The sequence below is a fragment of the Papaver somniferum genome, unplaced genomic scaffold (genome assembly GCF_003573695.1).
Source record: "Papaver somniferum cultivar HN1 unplaced genomic scaffold, ASM357369v1 unplaced-scaffold_102, whole genome shotgun sequence".
In the NCBI taxonomy this organism is placed as follows: Eukaryota; Viridiplantae; Streptophyta; class Magnoliopsida; order Ranunculales; family Papaveraceae; genus Papaver; species Papaver somniferum.
Window position 1 is genome coordinate 209,172 of NW_020619048.1, and position 22,415 is coordinate 231,586.

The 22,415-nt window shown below is 34.9% G+C and overlaps 1 protein-coding gene across 1 annotated transcript; it reads right to left on the minus strand.

The window, feature by feature from the left end:
* Window positions 1-6,776: 6,776 nt before the first annotated feature.
* Window positions 6,777-7,974, minus strand: LOC113327518 (flavonol 4'-sulfotransferase-like). Its single transcript, XM_026574706.1, has one exon. It carries the CDS (start codon window positions 7,972-7,974, stop codon window positions 6,913-6,915), a length of 1,062 nt encoding a protein of 353 aa, XP_026430491.1. The 3' UTR covers window positions 6,777-6,912.
* Between the last annotated feature and the right edge of the window lie 14,441 nt (window positions 7,975-22,415).

Consider the following 22,415-nt stretch of genomic DNA (forward strand, 5'->3'; position numbering starts at 1 on the left):
ATGTGAAACCAACTGATTTCAACCCTTGGCGACATGGACAAGAAAAAATGTGATAAAGTTTTTTTTTCCTTGTATTTTGATGGAATAATTTCTTAAGCTATTAATTAGGCAGTTTTATCCCATTGGATATTTCTTTTTAAAGGTTTCAACGAGGCAATATATGGGAACCAATTCTGTTCTAAGGAATCAATTCTCTTTCTATAGCTCTTTTATCTGTCAGTAGTACTACAATTTTTTCTAATTTGTTTTTCATTTCTTTATATTTGTTGACCCTACTGTCTAGTTTTATTTTAAAAGGAGAGCTCTCACGAATTAGGAGTATCATCATATGGTGTCACCTTAGGGACTAAATGTCGGGTGCAATAATAAAAAACAAGAAAAATTCAAATAAGTAAAAGGTATAGATACTCAGCTGTTTTATAATGAAAGCGATCGATTTGACGAAACGGACGAGATTTCCGGATCTTCCCAACAACAGCAAGGAAAAACTTTGAAAAAACAGAGTGAGTCGCGTGTTCAACAAGATGTCCTTTAGATATTAGCACCCGGATACATTCAAGAGTGATGCTATAGCCTTCATAGGACAGATATCTCCAGGACAAAACACCTTATTACACCTACTACTAGCATATATAGTAGATGCTCAACTTGATCTTGTCAACTCTGAAAAAACCTCTAAGAAAAATCGTCAACGCTTAAGAAAACAATATAAAATATTTTCCCTTGGGGATCCCTCTAAATATAGAGAAACCCCTTTCCCATAGATTACAAACGTAGAGAAATTTGTTTATATAATGGAGTAATACAACTTCAGAAGAGGAACTCCCCGATGCGGGACAAATAAGATTTCATTCTCAAAGAAAACAAAAAATTAATTTTATTTAGTTAAAAGTTTTAAAAATAAAAATTAATACACATTGTTTCCCAACAATCCCCCGCATGAACGAAAACCTAAATTAAATCTTGGTAAATCAATACCCCAATCCCCACGACCCTGTCTGAACGAACAAACATACAAACTGTCCGTGTGTTGAAATCATACTAGTCATTTCTACGTCATCTCCCTCACAAAAGTGTGTTGGCCCCATGGTCATACTATGGATTGCATAAATCATAATAGTATAGAGAGCTTTCATCTTTAGTTTCTCACGAGTGAGACTAAAGGTTTCTTTCACCAAATTGAAAAGCATGAACTAGTGAATCCTTAGTGACCCTTAGGTCCTAAGTTCCAGTAATACAAAAACCATAAAAAAACAACATAAAAACGCAGGAAATACCATTGTAGGCAGAGGTGTCCATGAGGTCTTGAACCTTTGCTTAGTTTGATATTACCGGAACTACTTGCTAGAGAAAGTGAACGCGGTGTCTTGAATTGCTAACGTTTGATGTAAAAATTCGCGATAACAACCACGGATGATATCTCCAAGGTTGCTGTCAAGCTCGTGCCGTTTTGTCCAATTTGTCCCTGGACATATCCTGTTTCTCAGAATGATCTAGAGAATCAATGCTCATATTCTCATACCACTTTCTCATTCAGATAGGTGGTTTTCCATAAAGAATGTTACTGCTACACTCCTTCAATCTTAAATTGAAACTATATAACTCATTAAGACTTCTTAAAAGTAATCCTTCACATGTAGTCACACTATCACAACAAAGCACCATAGGAAGGGACTGAGAATGTAATTCTCTTGGTAGTGCATACTTTTAATCACCACAAATTAATTGTCTCATCTGAAACCTTGATCTTGGGATCTCCAGTCAGCAATGTTGAGTATCCTTCATGGAAATTTTATTTATTGATCTTCAATCCCATCCCCTAGATGCAGTACTAACTATCTCTTTTGACAAACCTTTCGTCAAAGGGTCTACGATATTCTCCTTAGACTTTATCCAATCAATAGGAAATAACGCCGGTTGAGATTTTTTATTTATTTTTTTAGTTTTAGATATGTCTTCGAAAAAAACATCTTAGGCACTCGGCCCCCTCTCGTGCTTTATCTAACGCAATAGTCTTAGATTTCATAATGAATTAAGAAATATATGTCTGTTTGGAAATCTTCCAGAAACAAACCCTCCTGATAGAGTGAAAATATATCGACTCATAGACTCAGACTCCTTTGAGTCCGCTATCCAGTTTGCATCACAAAATCCATCAAGGACATCAGGATACCTTTCATAAATCAATAAAAGGTCACAAAGTATTTTAGGTACCATAATACTCTAGTCAGTGCATCTGAATGTTCTTGATCTAGACTACTTATTCACAAAATAGGATGGACTCTTAAAATTCATTAAATTCATCATACATCCTATAACGATTGATTATTCCAGTTAAGGATACTCCATTACCCTTATTTTTCTTGAGTCTACAAGAAGAATCATACGAAATACAAGCATGCTTACAATCAGATTGGTTGTATAATCTTAAGCATAAATTCAACATAATGAGAACGACTAAGAGTCTTCACAACCTTTCACTACAAAGTCCTTAGGTTTGTCTATGTAAATTTCTTTATTTAATTCACGGCTTTAGAAAAGATATCTTAACATCCATATGATGTATATCTAATTATTTGTGGCAGCAATAACAATTAGCATCTGAACGGAAGTAATTCTCGTCTCAGGTAAATAAGAATCAAGAAAATCTACACCTTGTTTTAGTTTATATCCTTTAGATACTAACCTAGCTTTATGTTTTTCTACAGTTCTATTTACCTTATGTTTCCTCTTAAAGACTCATTCACATCTTATGGTCTTACTCCCAGGAAGTAAACTAGCAAGCTCCCAAGTCTGGTTCTGATGAACTGAGTCAATTTCACTAAATGAAGCTTCTTACCAGGATGGGGTTTCAGTAGATGTCAAGGATTCTTTACAAATCTATGGCATGGACTAAGCTAGGCATGTTATGAAGTGAAGTCTATAAAAAGTCTCATTTCTAATCCTTTTAATTCTCCTATGATCAACTCTACTTCATCTTGCTTCGCGGATAAATTATGACTAGTTGAAAGCTATATAGGGTATCAACAAAACATCCCTAAGAAGAGACAAGTTTCAAAATAAACATGTTCAAAGAACTCAACATCCCTAGACTCTATAAAATTCAGATGAATGTCAGCATAACTCACAACCAAAAACTATATGCAATAGGATACCCAAGATACCCTATGAAGACACAGTCAACAGTTTTGGGTCCTAACCTAGTTATCTTAGGATTAAGAATAACTACCTAATCCAAACATCCCTACACTTTGACGTATGCATAAGAAGGTTGTCTATCTTTTCATACTCATCTGGAATTTTATCTGATCCTTTAAAGGTTACTATATTTAGGATATACTAACAAATTTAGAGGACGACTTCCCCCACAAGTTGGAGGTTAATCCTTTAATCAACATGGGATATATTATCTCCTTAAAGGTTATGTTCATACGTTCAAATATACCATTTGACTATGGTGAATAACGAGGTGCAATCTCCTATATAAATTTTATACTCGCCATCACGTTCACACCTAACCCTTTTAGTGGTAACATACACTTCTCTTTCAATTTCAACTTTATACTCTTAAGGCTTCTAAGGTATCATCCTTACCCCTAAGAAAGTATGAAAGATAGTACCTCATACAGTCATCTATGAAAGTTATAAACCACATTTACCAACTTAGTTTAAGTAGATTTCATGTCAACTAGGTCTAACTGAATTAATTTTAAGGCCTTAGAATTAATAACTCGAACCAATTTTGCTAAAAGGTTTTATAGAATATTTTGATTCTACAAAGATTTAACTTTTGTGTTCAATATCCAAATTAAATTTGGGTACGCAACCTGTGGTAGCTAGACAGTTTACACATTGACTTATAAGTTTACGGTTCCAAGTCTACCATGCAAAATATTCAATCACACAAAAGAAAACACAAGAAATAGCTACCGTTAAGCTTATATAGACCCTAAGTCTTATAACCGTTGCCTAAAAAATCACTGCCCTTAGTTACAACAAGTTTTCCAGTTTAAATTAATATCTTAAGTGTTTTACCGTTTACAACAGAACAAGATACAAGAATCTTGCATATGCTCAGAACATGAAAACTTCATTCAATATGAGAATATTACAGATATGAGCTTCTGCTCGACCTTTCCCTTTTATGAAACATCTGTCGTAGATGAGTTACTGATATAGGGTTTCTCGACATCCCCTATCCTCTGATAGGAGGTGAACGGGTCTCTGTTTCAACAAACATGATTAGTGGCTCCAGAGTCCACCCACCCATCTCTCACATTGGTTATTAAAATAACTTCCGACATCATGCCGCTGAACTCATTCTAGTTTGTTTCAACTAAATTAGCATTAACTTTCTACTTTTTAAGATTTTTATGTTGTCTATAATTTTACTGTCGTATGGCCAGGAATTTTACAAACATAACAATCATCCTTAATTAAAGTAATGTCATATTCAGATTTACGAAACATATCTTTCTTATAAAAACTATGGTTAGAGTTGTATTTGATGTTCTTGCCATTGTCATCTTTGGAAGACTTGTGTTCTTCCACATGCGCCTACTAGCCATGTCCCTTTCAAGTTTCATGTCACAATATTTGTTTATACTCTGACTAGGGACATGGTAATTTTCCAATCACCTAATACACCACATCTCATAAACCTTAGTTCTGAATCGGAAAATAAAATCCGAGATTTAAAGATAACATCTAGATTTACAATCTTCGTTTGTATCACTATTTCAAAAAACTCATGGTTACCCCGTAAAAACTAATTTAGTCAACAACAAATTTTTGCTCGTCAGGATTTTTCAGGAACGTTTCTCTGTTTTGTAAAAATAAAAAAAAATACTTTTACAACTCCAAAAATTCAGAAATTTTGTGTGGGTAACTATAAAGATGTCTACTACATTAGGTCAAAAGGGTTCATCGAAGTTCCTTCTAGGTTGAGAGATAGATTTAAAACTCTATAGCTGACCAAAAATTCGTTTTTTGTTTTTCACTCCACAATTAGCATCCATGATTATTACAAACACCAATGTCTTAAGATTGTTGGGTATAATAACCAAAAACAAGGAAAAATCAAATAAGAAAAAGGTATTGATGCTTAGCTCCTTTATAGTGGAAGTGATCGATTTGACGAAACGAACGAGATCCTCACATCTTCGCAACAACAACAAGGAAAAACTTTCGAAAAACAGAGTGAGTCACATGTTCAACACGCTGTCCTTAAGACATTAGAGCCCGGCTACACTCAAGAATGATGATATAGCCCTTACCGGATGGATATCTCCACCATACTACTACTAGCATATGTAGTAGATGCTCAACTTGAGCTTGGCAACTGTAAAAAACCCCTAAACAAAACCTTGAACACAGAAGAAAACAATATACAATATTTCCAAAGAAAAGATTAAAGAGTGTTAAATTTTTTTTACTGTTTAATTTTTTTTTTTTGCTAAAATCACTACCTTGGTATTGCGGTCCCTAGGGACGGAGCTAGTCCATAAGGATATGCACCCATGTCTAGCCGGCACCAAAAGCCATTTTACAAATAAGCCTGTTTTTACTTTTTTGCAACCCAAAAATTGCACCCTTTCTCGTAATTCTTGGCTCCACACCTGGAGGCGCCCATATCCCCGTATATGATGCTGATAGGTTTTTTTTTTCTGTTTTTCTTTTTTTCCTTTTAATAAGCTCCAAATTCCAACGCTGAGAAAATATAAATATCCTGATTTTTTTTTTTTTTGTCGGAAAGGGAAACAAAAGACTCGATTTTACCATCATCTCGATTTTACCATCATCTTGATAGAAGAACTACAGCGATGCATAGGCATAGTTATTAGTGTTGTTCATGCAGAGTTACTTCTGAGCTAGTAGACAGAGCAAGATTGTTTCTCTCTTTAAAACTCACTTTTTTATTAATTTCTGCTCAATTACAAATGATACAAGACCCTAGTTAGCAATTTTTTATTAATTTCTGCTCAATTACAAATGATACAAGACCCTAATTAGCAATTCGTCAAATAATTCGCGAATCATTACGTACTGGTGACGTACTAAATCGGCCAATGAAACACTAATCCAGTTGCTGTTGGGCTCTTTTAATAGCATATACTTCGGGGCCTAACTAACCATCCCATTCTTTTTCCAAAAACTTCTCATGAAGGGGTTCAAACCTCTAACATCTTAGGCCTATACTCGACTCTACTCCACTGAGCCAACGATTCTTCGATACTAACCTTTGCATATGATATGTACATTTCTGATCACAAATCACATTTTTTCCATCGTATTTAATTTTTTTTTCATGACACTACATGCTGACTTTTGTGTACCGAACTCATATCTCTAAAACGAATTATACACGTACGTATGCCGTTCCGTATTACCGCCGTCACGAACCGTTGACTGGATTTTTGACCAAATTCGACTTTTATAAATCTGTATAATCCACGTAGTATCTCGTTCCGAACGTATCCCGTACCCCGGACTGTTAACGAGGTACAAGACAGGCCTACTTAGGTCTTAGAGGCTACAGTTACAAATACTTGGACTACAAGTGTACTTGACTTACAAGTATACACAAACTTATTACGACTTCGGTAAACTCTAATTTGCTGACCATTCTTACTTTGCTAGGTTAGACATTAAATACTTAGCTAGGCAAACTTAGAATATTCTAGACATTTCTTTAGTTAGTTTATGCAATTACAAATTAAAATAATTCAACAAGAACTAAAATTAAACATATATCCAAGGATTCCGTGAATAATCTCCATTACTTCAAATGGAGTACTTCAAAAATAAAAAGTAAAAAAAACAATCCCAATATTGCATATCGCATGATCAATATTCCAATAGAAGTACTCCATTGATCTGTGTAGTACTCCACCATGGATGATATCAATGAATTCAAGGAAGATAGTCTTCAAACACTAACCCTGATCCATGTAATTTCTCCTCCATGAGACTATCAAGTCGTTTGATCATGATGGGTGTCAAGTAATTCTTCCAATCACCAACCTCACCTTTCCTAAAAAACACTTTGTTCTCGACTGTACCTCTCCAGGTTCCATTCTTATTCACGTCCAAATTCTTCAAGTTTTCAAAACTACACAAACTGGATATTTCTTCAATCACTCCTTGGTTCTCTTCTTCTAATGAAAATCCATAGCCAATGAATTCGGCGATTCTCGTTATTTGAGCTTTTGGCTCTTTCTTCAAATCTTCATACTTTACAAACAACAGTTTATGAGGGTTCTTTAAACTCTCTCTCCAATAACCAAGTACATGATCCCAATACGGACCGAATTCTTGTACCCCGTCGCAAAAAAAATCAAAAGCTTCTTCCATGGACAAAGAAGCATTATTGTTATTGAGCATCGGCATTTCCCTCACTTTGTTCATAAACAACCACATAGAGATGAAGTTGTCTAGAGGGTTTCTACATAAATAAACAATCTTGCACTTTGTTGCAGTGGTCTTAATGGATTCAGGTAAAGAAGGGTAAGGGATATGTGTAGCTATAAGTCTGCAAGGAGAATCATGCGTAGTACTATTCTTAGTGAAATCAAGAAGACTATTATCTGGATTTAGTTGTTTAAAGTCAACGAAAGGAACAAGATCATGGGGTGAAATTGTAAGTAATGGATGCTGGTCGTAATTCTTTGAAGAAGAAGAAGAAGAAGAAGGGTAATTGGATCGGTTGATAATGGCAAAGGCTAGTGCTTTCAACCAAGTGGTGCCTGATTTGGGTAGTGTGGTTATTATAAGATCAGTATGCGAAGCTTTGAAATTCTGTTGAAAATCCTTTACATTTTCTATTCCTTTAGCAGTTCGCCAAAAGCCTTGATATTGATAAAGAAGGACATGGCTTAAACCGCGGCGACCCACGTTGCCTTCACAAAGATGAACAGAAATTTCATGGCTGCTGCTGGTATTAGTACCATTTATGCATTGAGTTGTAGTAGACATGGGTGAAAAGCAAGTACACAAAGCTGAAAGCTGTATTCTAATGAGCTAAAAAAGTTGTTTCTTCTATCAAATTAGTATCAACTTTTATAGGGTTTTTAGTGTCGGTTTTGCTACACACCGTTGTGTGCACCGGGATCCAACGACAAAAAGATCACCCTCTCTATATTGAGATAGAGATGGACAGAAATGAGCCCCTCCCCTCCCTCGCACGGTAGACACAAAACGAATCATTTTGGTTTTAGTGTACGCCTTCCCCAAGGGGGAAAAAACAATGAGTTTCGAGGAACATACGGTCACGTGTCATCTTCTTGGAATTTCAACTCACTAACCGAGCTCGGGGGCTACCGGGCAAGTCAAAGTCCCTACTTTTAATCATAGAGCATATCAAATGGTTTCCATTAGGGTTTCCGCCATATCTCTCTAACTCCGTTGATCATCTTTTAATCTTGTAAACATATAGAACTTCCTCTTCCCCTGTGCTTTGATAAGTTAATATGAAACATACGCTTTGACTAGATCTGACGGTGATGAATTCTGATACATCTTTGTTTTGGTACTATTTGGAAAGAGGGAGTGTTGTGGATATAATCACAGTTTTTTATCAGAAATAGAAGCGTAATTAAGCTTTGTTAACGCGCGTGAAGTAGTAAATGTTACATTATATTTTTGAACTGCTAAATTATTACACTATGACATTAACTGATGCGATTAGATACTGTCGAGATATTCGCTGAACTATTATACTATTATTTCCTTGTTGTTGCCTTTTTTTGAACTACTATTATAACTCACAGTTTTTTTCTTCTCATGTCCTCAATTTCCTTATGTTGCCCGGTCAACGGGTTCCAAATACAAATGCAATACTCATTATCAATCCTTAATTCGAAACCATAAATAATCAATTCTTGAATCAAAACCATAAATAACTAATCAAACCAAGCCATTACAGGACCCTAATACCTAAGCAAACCAGTCCTTATATTTTGTAGTACGTATAATTGAGGCTACGAAGAAAATTATACCAGAGCTTTCATACACACCAAGATAACAAGAGGGATTTCCGTGGTAGCTTCGTAATGATGCTTATTTGAATATCTTCCGGAAGGCTTGACATATTGTCTACTACCTCAAGGGTTTTCATCATTTGGATGAAAAACTGGACGCTAGATCAAAGCGGGAAGTGGGAAAAAAAAACAGCTGCGTTCTAGATATCTCTACCTTGTCAGGGTTTGACGTTGAAGAGGAGAGAAAGAAAAACAAGAAAATACGACGACAGTTTCAAAACTTATGTAACCCTATTCGTATTTTACCCCACACTTTCCTTATTTAGTGAAGTCACGACATATGCCAGTGCCCAGTAGATCAATCCCAGTGTCCAGTAGATCAATCCCCACCACTAATAAATGCATGCAGTTCATACGTAGGGCAACTGGCCTGATCTCAAGCGAAAACCATTGGACTGTAGACCCTAGCTTTTACCTTGAATTTTCCACGGTGAACCTTGCGCTATTGTTTACTGTGTATTTCTTGGCTGTATAATAAGATGGCTTGAAAGTTTGAAGGATTGCTTAAAGAAGATAGAGCAGATTGCTATAGGACATTGTTTCTTAGCATTCCAAGATTCTCAACTGCTTTCAGGCAAAGCAGAAAATCGCATATAGATCAGCTGAAACAGATCCCTCCAGAACTTCTTTGTGAGGGTATGTTATCAACACTGTGGCTTGACTTAATATATTACATTTTAACATTCTTTTGTCAGGCTTCAGTTATGACTGTTCAAAACAGCTTGTCATTTTTGGTGCCTTGAACTAGGTGGTGTTTATATTGCTAGCAATGATTCTTGGTTCTGTTTTAGCAATGCATCTTCTACTAATAATTGAAGAAAAAACAAAAACCTAGATATATATTGCTTTTTGAATTTTTGACTCGAAATACAATAGACTTAAGCTAAACTAGTATAACCGTTGTCACGGTGGAAGGGCCGACCCAAGAAGAATCCGAAAACGGGGTTTGTCTATGACTACTTTCGCTCGATTTCAGAAAAAGTGATATTTTCGCTTCGTTTCAAAAAAAATGGTACTTTTGTTCTGTTTTAGAAAAAGTGATACTTTTGCTCCGTTTCAAAATTTTTTTATCACTTTTCCTGAAACAGAGTGAAAGTATTACTTTCCCTGAAACGGAATGTGAAATTCCAGAAACGGAAAATTAGTCGATCCATAAACCAAAGTATGGTTGCATGATGTGTTATGCATTCTTTGTGGTGGTTTGCGTAATGGTTATGCATTTAATTTTCGAGAATTGTGCCTAAAATAAAAGTATCACTTTTATTGAAACAGAGGGAGTACATCGTTTTATTAGTTGCAACGGAAAATTAGTTTATGCATAAACCAAAATATGACTACATAAGGTATTATGTATTCTTTGTGGTAGTTTAAATAATGGATATACATTTAATCTTCTAAAATTGTGCCTAAAATGATAAATATTTCCGAATTTTTCGTAAAAAATCTAAATTTGATATTGTCGTTTGTACTCGTTGCACATATTTTTTTTATAACTTTTTAACGAGATAAAATCTGTAAAATTCCAAGGAACGGATTTTTAAATATGTTATACTAAAGTTTGCTTTCCAATTATACCTCAAAAAAATAAGATACATAGTAATTGGACTTAAGGCTGCACAAATTACCCGATGTATCAGGACTAGAACCGGACAAAAAAACAGAACCGGGAAAGGAGGTACAGGGATCGGGAGTCAAATATGAAAACCGCTGTATACCGGTACAGGTACTCGGTTCTCTGGGAGTACCGGCTAGTACCAGCCTGAATGTCCCGATCAATTAGAAATTTATGGATTGATCCATTCTAGGTTTGGTATGAAAGTTTATAACAAAGTTCTATTGTTTCGCATCGTTCTCAGCCGAGTCTCATCTCTCTATCACCATCTTAGATTCGTTTCTTCTTCACCATTTCTAATGGCATGTCAGGAAAAGAAGGAAAAGAAGGTGTTGTTATTTCTGTTCATCTAAAGCAATAGATTGCAATAGCTTCCAAATGGGAGATCTGTGTTGTTAGTTTCCAAATTTGTGTTTGGTATTTGCTTCTGTTGTACTTCAGTTTTGTCTACATACAACATGTGACATGATTGCTTGTACTGTTGCCCTTATGGGAGTTTGATTATTTGATTAATTATATTGGTGGACATAATCCAGTGAACAAATTGAAAGTTTGGTGGGTGAACTAAATTTTGAAGATTTTTATATGAAAATGAAATTGGGTTTAATTCATGATTTAGTTAGGATTTGAATTAATGGGTTTAATCCATGGTAATCCCTTTTTTTTTCTGTTCAATTAATTATTTGTGTTTGACGTTGTTCTTGAATGTAATCAGATGGAATTTTTTATTTTTTTCTTATTGATGGAAATGTTATAATCATTTTGATTGTGATTTAGGATGCTTGAAATATTTAATTAATCTTCTTTGAATTAATTAGAATAATCTCATAAATTTTGTTATCTCTTTGTTGAATACACATAAAAGTGTGGTATTGCGATTCAATACCGTAAAGGATTTTAAGTTTTGGACATCTTTTGAGTATAAATGGGTTCAGACCTTAGAGGAAGATAATTACAGGTATAATTTTAGGTACAAGTACAGGTACCGGTCCTCAAAATGAGGTACCGGTCAACACCACAGGGAGCAGTTCCATAAGAAAACCGGACCGTACCAGATCATGTGCAGTCTTAATTGGACTAAAAGGGAGGGATAATTGTGTCAAGTGAAAAAGACTAACCATTGACACTAAATCCAATTTTTTTGTGTCAATTGATGACTTCGATTTTACGAAAAAATGGCCATATAAGGTCCTCCCTCGCTTCGCTTGGCCATCCCGATTACATAAAGAACACGAACACGGAGAGCATCAATAACATCATACGAGGTGTGAGATTTAAGTAGGAGGTTAGAGGATCGAGTAGCCCAGTTGGTAAGGAGTCTGACTCTCAAGTAGGAGGTCATCGGATCGAGTTTCCGCTCACGAGTTTGTAGATCTCATGAAATACTCCTCTTATGTAAATCTAATTTAATTAAGTTGTCAATGTATCTTCTTTCCTATAAAAAAAAGAAAAAAAGAAGGTGTGAACTTTAAATTTGGAGAACAAAAACTAGCAAAATTGTTTCTTAATATATAACAAAAACAGGTCAACAGAAACACAATGAATAACTAGCGGTTCGGAAAATTTAACATCAAATAAATAAAATTTAGATGATTACCCGTCACACAATCTTCAAATTATTGTTTCCCCATAGAAAAATTTGAAATACGTGTTTGCCCACTTTTCTACATAATACTGCATTTAGTATAGATTATAGGGGTATTTTAAATTTTTTTCTTCATCCTATTTTCCAGTGTTAACCTTCTTAATATAACAACATACATTCTATATTTATATTAATGTCTTACTGTTAATCAAACTATTTGGTAAATCAATCAAAATATTCCGATATTTATGGGTTAACATAATACAGTACACGTATATACTAGGTTTATGGAAACTAACGAATATCAAATCTCAAGATTTTGGGTACTTTAATGTACTGTAAATGTGTAAGTTCTTTTTGGAAGCATAGAAGTGTGTAACAAAAATTTATGGAAATTATATTTCTATTACAGCTTAGAAATGAAATTTTCCACTACATTTTGAGAAAGAAAAAACAAATTCGTTTTTGCTAGTGCAAATAAGCCATCCGTTTTTGCAAGACATATATGGTTTTGAGATCAAAAGTCAAATCTGTTTTTGCTAGCAATGTACTTGGCTGCAATAGAGAAACAAATCAAAAAACAAAAAAAGAATTGTTTTCGAAATAAAAAATCAAATCTGGTTTTGCTAGCAATATACTATGTTAAAAAACAAATTTTGCTAAAAATATGTTACTAGAATTCACCTAGATTTTAGCAAATTAGTCCATTTTAATTCAAATATCCTAAAAGAACTCCGTCAAATAAATTCTTCAACAAACCATAGATAATACTAACAAAGTTTATTTTCATTTTTATTTCATTATTTTATTTTAGTAAAACGGCAAATTGAGTAAATAGGTAAAAATTATGGTTTTTTGAATATTCAAATTTGATGACCGTAGTAGAATTTTCAAAATGTGTGTAAACTCCTATTTGGAAAAGATTGATGGGTAAACACTAATTCAAATATTCTCATTTGTGTAAACACCTAAAACCCCTCAAATAAACTCATTTTACATATCTAATCAAATTAGCTTTTCCCCAAGTTGGGAGAAACCAGACTCTGTACATATCTCTTTGCTTTATTTGGAATCTCAGTCGTAGTATGGACATTCAAGCTTCTTAATTTCTTCAGTGGTCATATATAACAAATTCCTCGTCGGTAGCCATCAAAATCTCACCATTTTCAAAAGACAGTATTAACTATTAACTTCAAATAAGACTCAAAATCAAGAGTTTGTAGGCTAATCGAATATCGTTTAGTCCAAGATACTCTAACTCCATATTCTAGCATCACCCATATTTCTGCTAGGGAACCCAAATCATCAACATTTAATAAACAAAGATTGTCACCCAACACTGCTAAACTTTTATGACATAGTCTGCCGTTACGATGTGCCAGAGCATCTTCTGGTAATGGAAGATCTACAATTCTTTCTGTGCTAATATCGACTGCCACAATAATTTCCAAGGAGGTTTCTTGGGTGGTGTTACTGCCTAACCAGTGAAGTGCTCCATTAAATAGCAAACCAGAAACATTCTTATAAATATAATCACATGGAAACGAGTAAAGAACTGCTGATTGAACATTGCTTCGTGAATCGGATCAAAGTGTATAAACATGAATTTCAATAGAACAAGTGTCTTTATAACCACCAATTCGTACCAACTTGGAAGTCTCAGCGTTGCAATCATAACCAAACCCATGCCTAAAGCTATTATAATAACCCCATATTTGTACCATTATTCTTTACATTGTCCGGTCAATGGGTTCTAAATACAAATGCAATACTCATTATCAGAATAAGTTTCGAAACCATAAATACCTAAGTAAACCAAGCCATTACAAGAACCCAATATCTCAACAATCCTATAATCCCCGAAATTGTATTCGGATGGGCAATCTATTTTTTTTTATATCTCTGTTAGATGATGCCAATGTTGATGATGATACAGAAGCATAATCCATTGAGTATAGAGAAGGCGTCTCACGTGACAAGTTGAAACCATTAAGAAAGATGAGCTTATGGTTGTTCTTATCTTGGATGCTATAGTTGAGGTGATACTTAATAAATTCAGGGCTACAAAGAATGTTATGTTGGAAAACAATTAATAAAATATGATTTCTAAAGTTTTAATAAAAATTATAATTTATTGTTTTCTTTTGTGAATGAAAAACTTATTAGTCTCACACCGTGAAGTTTCCATTTTTTAGTTGTTTTGAGAGATTATATAAGCTTTTTAGTCCCACATCGGAGAGTTCTTCTTTTTAAGTTGTATTATTCCATTATATAAAGAAATTCACTACTTTTGTAAAATTTATGGGAAAGAGATTTCTCTATATTTTAGAGGGACCCCCAAGGGAAGATATTTTATATGTTTTCTTACGCATTCGCGATTTTTCTTAAGGTTTTTTTAGGAGTTGCCAAGCTCAAGTTGAGCATCTACTACATATGCTAGTAGTAGGTGTAGTAGGGTGTTTTATCCTGGAGATATCCGTCCTGTGAGGGATATAGCATCACTCTTGAGTGTAGCCGGGCGCTAATTTCTTAAAGGCAACGTGTTGAACAATCTGTTTTTCTAAAGTTTTGCCTTGTTGCTGTATCGGAGATCTGAGGAGCTTGTCCGTTTCATTAAATCGATCACTTCCATTATAAAGGAGCTAAGTATCAATAACTTTTGCTTATTTGATTTTTTCCTTGTTTTTGATTATTGCACCCAACAATCTTAAGACATTATAATTTGTAATAATCGAAATGGTTGGTTGGTTTGTGAATCATGGATGTTAATTGTGGAGTGAAAAACAAAAACGATTTTTTGGTCAGCTGTAGAATTTCGACTTTACCTTTTAACATAGAAGGAATTTAGACGAACCCTTTTGACTTAATGTAGTAGACATCCTGATAGTTATCCACACAAAATTTTGGAATTTTTGGAGCTGTAAAAGTATTTTTTTTTGATATTTTACAAAACAGGGAAACGTTTCTGAAAAATTCTGACGAGCAGAAATTTGTTGTTAACTAAAGTAGTTTTTATGGGGTAACCATGAGTTTTTTTGAAATAGTGATTCAAACGAAGTTTGCAGGTCTAGATGTAATCTTCAAAAATCATATTTTATTTTCGGATTCGGAACTAAGGTTTGTGAGATGTGGTGTATTAGGTGATTGGCCTAGTCAGAGTATAAACGAAGATTGTGACATGAAATTGAAAAGGGACATGGCTACCAGGCGCATGTGGATGAACAAAAATCTTCCAAAGATGACAAACTAAATAACATAACACAACTCTAAGCGTGGTCTTCATAAGAAAGGTATGTTTCGTAAAACTGAATCCGGCATTACTTTAATTATTAAGGGTGATTGTTATGTTTGTAAAATTCCTGGCCACACGGCAGTAAATTGTAGACAACATAAAAACCTTAATAAGTAGAAAGTTAATGCTAATTTAGTTGAAACAAACTAGAACGAGTTTTGTGGCATGATGTCGGAAGTTATTTTAATAACCAATGTGAGAGACCAGTAGGTGGACTCTGGAGCCACCAAGAATGTTTGTTGAAACAGAGACCTGTTCACCTACTACCAAAGGATAGGGGATGTCGAGAAACTCTTTTTGAGTAACTGGTTGGATAAAAGGAAAAGGTCGAGCAGAAGCTCATATCTGTAATATTCTCACATTGAATGAAGTTTTCATGTTCCAAGCATATGCAAGAATCTTGTATCTTGTTCTGTTGTAGATGGAAAAAGATTTAAGATCATAATTGAATATGGAAAAATTGTTGTAACTAGGAAGTGATTTTTTAAGCAAGAGTTATAGGACTTTGGGTCTATATAAACTTAACGGAAAAACTGATGATGTGAACATAGTTGATTCTTGTGCTTTCTTTGTGTGATTGATTGTTTTACGTGGTAGACTTGGAACCGTAAACTTATAAGTCAATGCTTAACTGACTAGCATAGGCTGCGTACCCAAATTTAGTTTGGATTTTGAACACAAAAGTGAAATCTGTGAAGAATCAAATATGCTATAAAACCTTTTAGCACAAATGTTCAGAGTAATTCTAAGCCTTTAGAATTAATTCAGTTAGGCCTAGTTGACATGAGTTCAACCCAAAACCACTGTGGTAAAAGATGGTTTATAACTTCCGTAGATGATTGTACGAGGTACTATCTTGTATACTTGCTTAGGGGATAAGGATGATGCCTTAGAAGCCTTAAGATGTATAAACTTGAAGTTGGAAACCAATTAGAAGCCTTGAACATAACAACCGTATCCTTAAGGAGATGATAATTGCCATGTTGATTAGTTCAGGATTACCTGGGTGGTGTGTGGGGGGGGGAGGTAGTCCTCTTAACTAGTATATCTTGAATAGAGTACCCTTTTAAGGATCAGATGAAACTCCATATGATTTATGGAAAGGTAGATTACCGTCTTATGAATGCGTCAAAGCGTGGGGGTGTTTGACTAAGATTGTAATTCCTATTCCTAAAAGAACTAGATTGAAACCAAAAATGTTGATTCTGTCTTCATATATGATATGCTGAGTATACTTCTACATATAGATTTTTGGTTGTGTGTTTTGATTTTTTCTGACTTTGGTGTGAATATTATTACGGAATCTAGGGATGTTGAGTTCTTTGAACATGTTTATTCTAAACCTGTACCTCATTAGAGATGTGTTGTTGATCCTCTAGATTTATTTTCAATTAGTCAGAACTTATTTTAAAGGAAGATGAAGTTGATGTTGAGCCTAAGAGAAGTAAAACAATTATACTTGAGACTTCTTATGAAACCGACTTCATAACATGTCTAGCTTAGTCTGAGCCCCAGATTTGTAAAGAAGGCTTGATATCTGCTGAAACCCCATTCTGGTAAGAAGTTCATTTAGTGAAATGGACTCAGTCCGTTGGAACCAGACTTGGGAGCCTGCTAGTTTACCTCCAGGGAGTAAGACCATGGGATGTAAATGAGTCTTTAAGAGGAAACGATAGGTATATGGAACTGTGGAAAAATATTAAATTAAGTTGGTAGCTAAAGGCTATAAACTAAAAGAAGGTGTATATTTCCTTGATTCTTATTCACTTGTGATGAGAATTACTTCTGTTGAGATGTTAATTGATATTGCTTCCATAAACAACTTGGAGATACATCATATGTATGTTAAGACAGCTTTTCTAAAACCGTGAATTAGATAAAGAAATTTACATAGACCAACCTGAGGACATTGTAGTGAAAGGTTATGAAGACAAAGTTTGTAAATTGAACGAATCTTTTTATGGTTTTTCAAATAAGCACGTAAACAATGACATGGAAAATTCGATCATGTGATAATGTGTAGTGGATTTAAGTTAATGAATCTTATAAGTGTATTTACAAGTAACTTGTTAAGGATGCATGTGTAATTGTATGCTTGTACGTTGATGATATGCTTATACTTGATACAAACATAGATGTGATTAATTCCACTAAAAACATGCATTGAATGAGAACGTTAACTAGAAAGACTTAGGCTCATTTGATGTAATCTTAGGGATGAGGATTAGAAGATAATCAAAAAATTATAGTCTTAATCGTTCTCATTATGTTGAATTTGTGCTTATGAGATACAATCAGTCTGATTGTAAGCCTGCATGTACTCCATACTATTCTTCTTGTACACTCGAGAAAAATAAGGGTAATGGAGTATCTTAACTTGAATACTCAAGAGTTATAGGATGTCTGATGAATTTAATGAACTGCAAGAGTCCAGACATTGCCTATATTGTGATTAAGTTAAGTATATATACTTGTAGTCCAGAAAAAGAGCATTGGGATGCACTTAGTAGAGTATTATGGTACCTAAAATACTCTATTACCTTTTGTTTGATTTATGAAAGGTATCTCGTTGTCCTTGAGGGACTTTGTGATGCAAACTGGATAGTTGACTCAGAGGAGTCTAAGTCCACGAGTGGATATGTTTTCACTCTAGCAAGAGGTTTTGTTTTTGGAAGATTTTCAGACAAACATATATTGCTCAATTCATTATGGAATCTGAGAGTATTGCGTTAGATAAAGCACGAGAGGGGGCCGAGTGCCTAAGATGCTTTTTAGAAGACATTCCTCTCTGGCATAGGCCTGTGCCAGCTATATCTATACATTGTGTTAGCCAAGCTATAATAGCTAAAGCTAAAAATAACTAATCTCAATCGGTGTTATTTCCATTGATTGGATAAAGTCCAAGGAGAATATCGCACAACCTTTGACGAAAGGTTTATCCAAAGAGATAGTTAGAAATACATAGAGGGGGATGGAGCTTAAGCTCATAAATTAAACTTTCCATCAAGGATACTCAACCTTGCTGACTGGAGATCCCAAGATCAAGGTTTCGAATGACACAACTAATTTGTGGTGGGTAAAGGTAAACACTACCAGAGAATTTCATTCTTGATGTGTTTTCAAAGTTGTTGTAGATAGTGATAAAAGGGTTGTTTTAAGACTTGTGAAGGCAATGAATTTCAGACTTAATAAAAATTTAAAAACAAAGAAAACTTATTACAAAATTGACTTCAAGATATTAGAAAACAACCAAGACACTGATTTCACTATTACACATGTATAAATTATGGTAAACAATCCAAAACTCTAATTATATTTTAAGACTCTTATTTCTTAATTCACAAATAATCTGGAAAATTCTCAAAAGTTAATTGTATCCCTAAGCATAGATTATCTAAACAAAGCATAACCTATCTAATTGAATCACAACTAATGAAGAAATTTTTTGCAAACAATTAAAAACTCTGCAAAAGCATTGATTGAGTGAATTATAAATTATAAATTAGAGGAAATAAATGATTACCAATTATTCATGCGTAAATAGCTTCCTCACTGCCTTGGTTGTGGGAGAATTAGCTCATCATCATGTTGGAAACACGCTCAAAAATCATTTTTATTGCTCAAGGGGTTTACAAATGAAGAAAATGGGAGAAATAATGCTTAACCCGGGTTTGTAACAATTATTTCTGTTACAAACCAAACTGTTACAAAGAACGATATAAGGTTTGTGTAGCTGTCACTGTTGCAGATAAGTCTGCCCCAGTGTCGCTGTTACTATGCAAATAAGTCTGCCTATTGTCGCTGTTACTGTGCAAATAAGTCTGCCGCTCCACTGTAGCATGAACGACGGTCCCTGTGGGTCTTGTTCTTCATGTGTTCTTCACCAGCAGCAACAATGGAGTTCTCTGCAACTTTGATTTCTCACCTCTGTTGTTTTCTAAAGTCTCCCTAAATATCCATCCCCCTTCGTACTAATCCTCAGCCACTTATATAGCCTTTCAAAACCAAAATATCTCGTCATAACTTCATCAAATTCTCCATAACTCGTCTTGAAGAAAAAATATTCTTCGGATATTTTCTTTCCTGAATTAACTCTCTCATGCGCCTGTTATACACGGAATTGCTCCAACACGTTTCTACCTAATACCAGTATTAGTTATATATGCAATATTCTCACGAAATCTCCTCAACATGGCACAAAAATCCCGAGTATCTTTCCCATACGTGGCTTGCCCTGTTTTCTTCTTGCGAGTTATCCAGCCAAATTCCATCGAAACAAGCGCCCATACCAGCTTTTTTATGACATATCACGTCTACCCACTAAGTTTCAGGGATTGAATCTCACTAAATCACGTCCGAAATTTGATCGAAAATTCTGCCAGCAACTGTGACTATTTCCCCGCCAATTTCAATTTTCAAAAGATGAAGAAGAAGGGATTATCCCTTAACCGACAGCTGGGGTGCGAATAGCAAAGTAGGTGCCCCTTAGTAATTGAGGTGCCCCTTAACCAACGGTGAGAGCCCGAATAACACGTCTCCTCCAAGGGTGCCCTGGGCAACTTTTCGAGCCGAATTTTCCAACAATATTTATGTCCTAAAAATACATAAAAACACAATATTAGTACAAAAATCGAGTTCCAACAAAACAGACATTGAGGACAATTTAGACATAAAAATGTGTCTATCAATTCTCTGTCCCTTCCCTATGGTGTAGACGTGATAGTGTGACTGCATGTGAAGGATGACGTTTAAGAAGTCTTAATGAGTTTTATAGTTTCAACTTAAGATTGAAGTGGGGTGTAGCAGTAACACTCTTTATGGAAACTCACATATCTGAATGAGGAAGTGGGGCCGCTTCCTATGAGAATATGATCTTTGATTCTCTAGAGCATTCTGAGAAACATGATATATCCAGGGCCAAATTGGAAAAAATGGCACGAGCTTGGCAACAACCTTGGAGATATCATCCGTGATCGTTATCGAGAATTACATAACAACTCTAGCAGTTCAAGACATAGTTCACTGTCTCTAGCTAGTAATTCCGGTAATATATCACTAAGCAAAGGTTCAAGACCTCATGGACACCTCTTCCTAAAATGGTATTTCCTGCGCTTTTTATGTGATTTTCTTTTTGATGGTTTTGGTATTACTGGAACTTAGGACCTAAGGGTCATCAAGGGTTCACTAGTTCATGCTTTTTCACTTTGGTGAAAGGAACCTTTAGTCTCACTTGTGAGGAACTAAAGATGAAAGCTCTCTATACTATATGATTTTTGCAATCCATAGTATGACCCTGGGGTCAACACTGTTGTGTGAGGAAGATGACGTTGGAATGGATAGAATGACTTCAACATGCAGGATCTGTCTGTCTGTTCAGTCATTTCGGTTCGTGAGATTGGGTTGTCGATTTACCAAGATCTATCTGTGTTTTCGTGTTTTATTGAGTTTTAATTCATGTGGGGGATTGTTGGAACGATTAATAAAATATGATTTTTAAAGTTTTAATAAAAATTATAATTTATTATTTTCTTTTGTGAATGAAAAACTTGTTAGTCCCACAACGTGGAGTTTCCATTTTTTAGTTGTTTTGAGAGACTATATAAGCTTTTTAGTCCCACATCGGAGAGTTCTTCTTTTTAAGTTGTATTATTCCATTATATAAAGAAATTCACTACTTCTGTAAAATCTACGGGAAATAGGTTTCTCTATATTTTAGAGGGACCCCCAAGGGAAGATATTTTATATGTTTTCTTATGCGTTCGCGATTTTCCTTAAGGGTTTTTTAGGAGTTGCCAAGCTCAAGTTGAGCATCTACTACATATGCTAGTAGTAGGTGCAGTAGGGTGTTTTATCCTGGAGATATATCCGTCATGTGAGGGCTATAGCATCACTCTTGAGTGTAGCCGGGCGCTAATGTCTTAAGGGCAACGTGTTGAACACGTGATTCATTCTGTTTTTCTAAAGTTTTGCCTTGTTATTGTTGCGGAGATCTGGGGAGCTTGTCCATTTCATTAAATCAATCACTTCCATTATAAAGGAGCTAAGTATCAATAGCTTTTGCTTATTTTATTTTTTCCTTGTTTTTGATTATTGCACTCAATATGTTATACCAGAGCTTGCACACGCACCTAGCTATCAAGATGGATTTCGCTGGTAGCTTTACAAATATGTCTCCTTGAATATATTCTGGAGGCTTGACATGCTGTCTCCTACTACTTCAAGGGTTTTCATTATCACCAAGAATGTGGTTACTGGTTATGGAAGAAAAGCTAGAAGCTAGCTCAGAGCGAAAAGAGCTGCGTTCTAGATATCTCTACCTTGTTAGGGTTTTGACGTTGAAGAGGAGAGAAAGAAAAAAATAAAATAAAAGTAAACTTATGTATAACCCTACTAATACATGCATGCAGTTCATACATGCACCTATCGGGAAAACACCGAAAAGAATCTGGTGAACCGTCTGTAGGGCAAGTGGCCTAATCTCACTCGAAAATCATCCGATTGATGACCGTAGCTTTTACCTTGTAACCCTTAGATTCAGCCACGGAATTTTCCACGGTAAACCTTGGGCTATTATTTACTTTTTGGCTGTATAATAAGATGGCTTGGAAGTTCGCGAACCATGTTAGTTGGAAACTTAGATATGGTGAAGTAGGATGTTTATAATATTCATGCCTTTATGGGATAACATAGACCTTAGTATTTCATTCTACAGATAACATTACATAGACCCTTTTCCTGTAATTGACTATTCGTTTCTCTTTTGAGAGACCAAAGATCAAATCCATTATTTCCATTATTGCATCAAGTTCCATCTAGTTGCCCATTAATCGAATCGTCCGGAGCAATTAAACGTAACAGTGCATGATTCGTGGACGTTAACTATGTAAC

What these genes read in the sequence shown, in the direction of transcription:
- LOC113327518 (XM_026574706.1), bottom strand. Translation starts at nt 7,974, where the DNA reads ATGTCTACTACAACTCAATGCATAAATGGTACTAATACCAGCAGCAGC.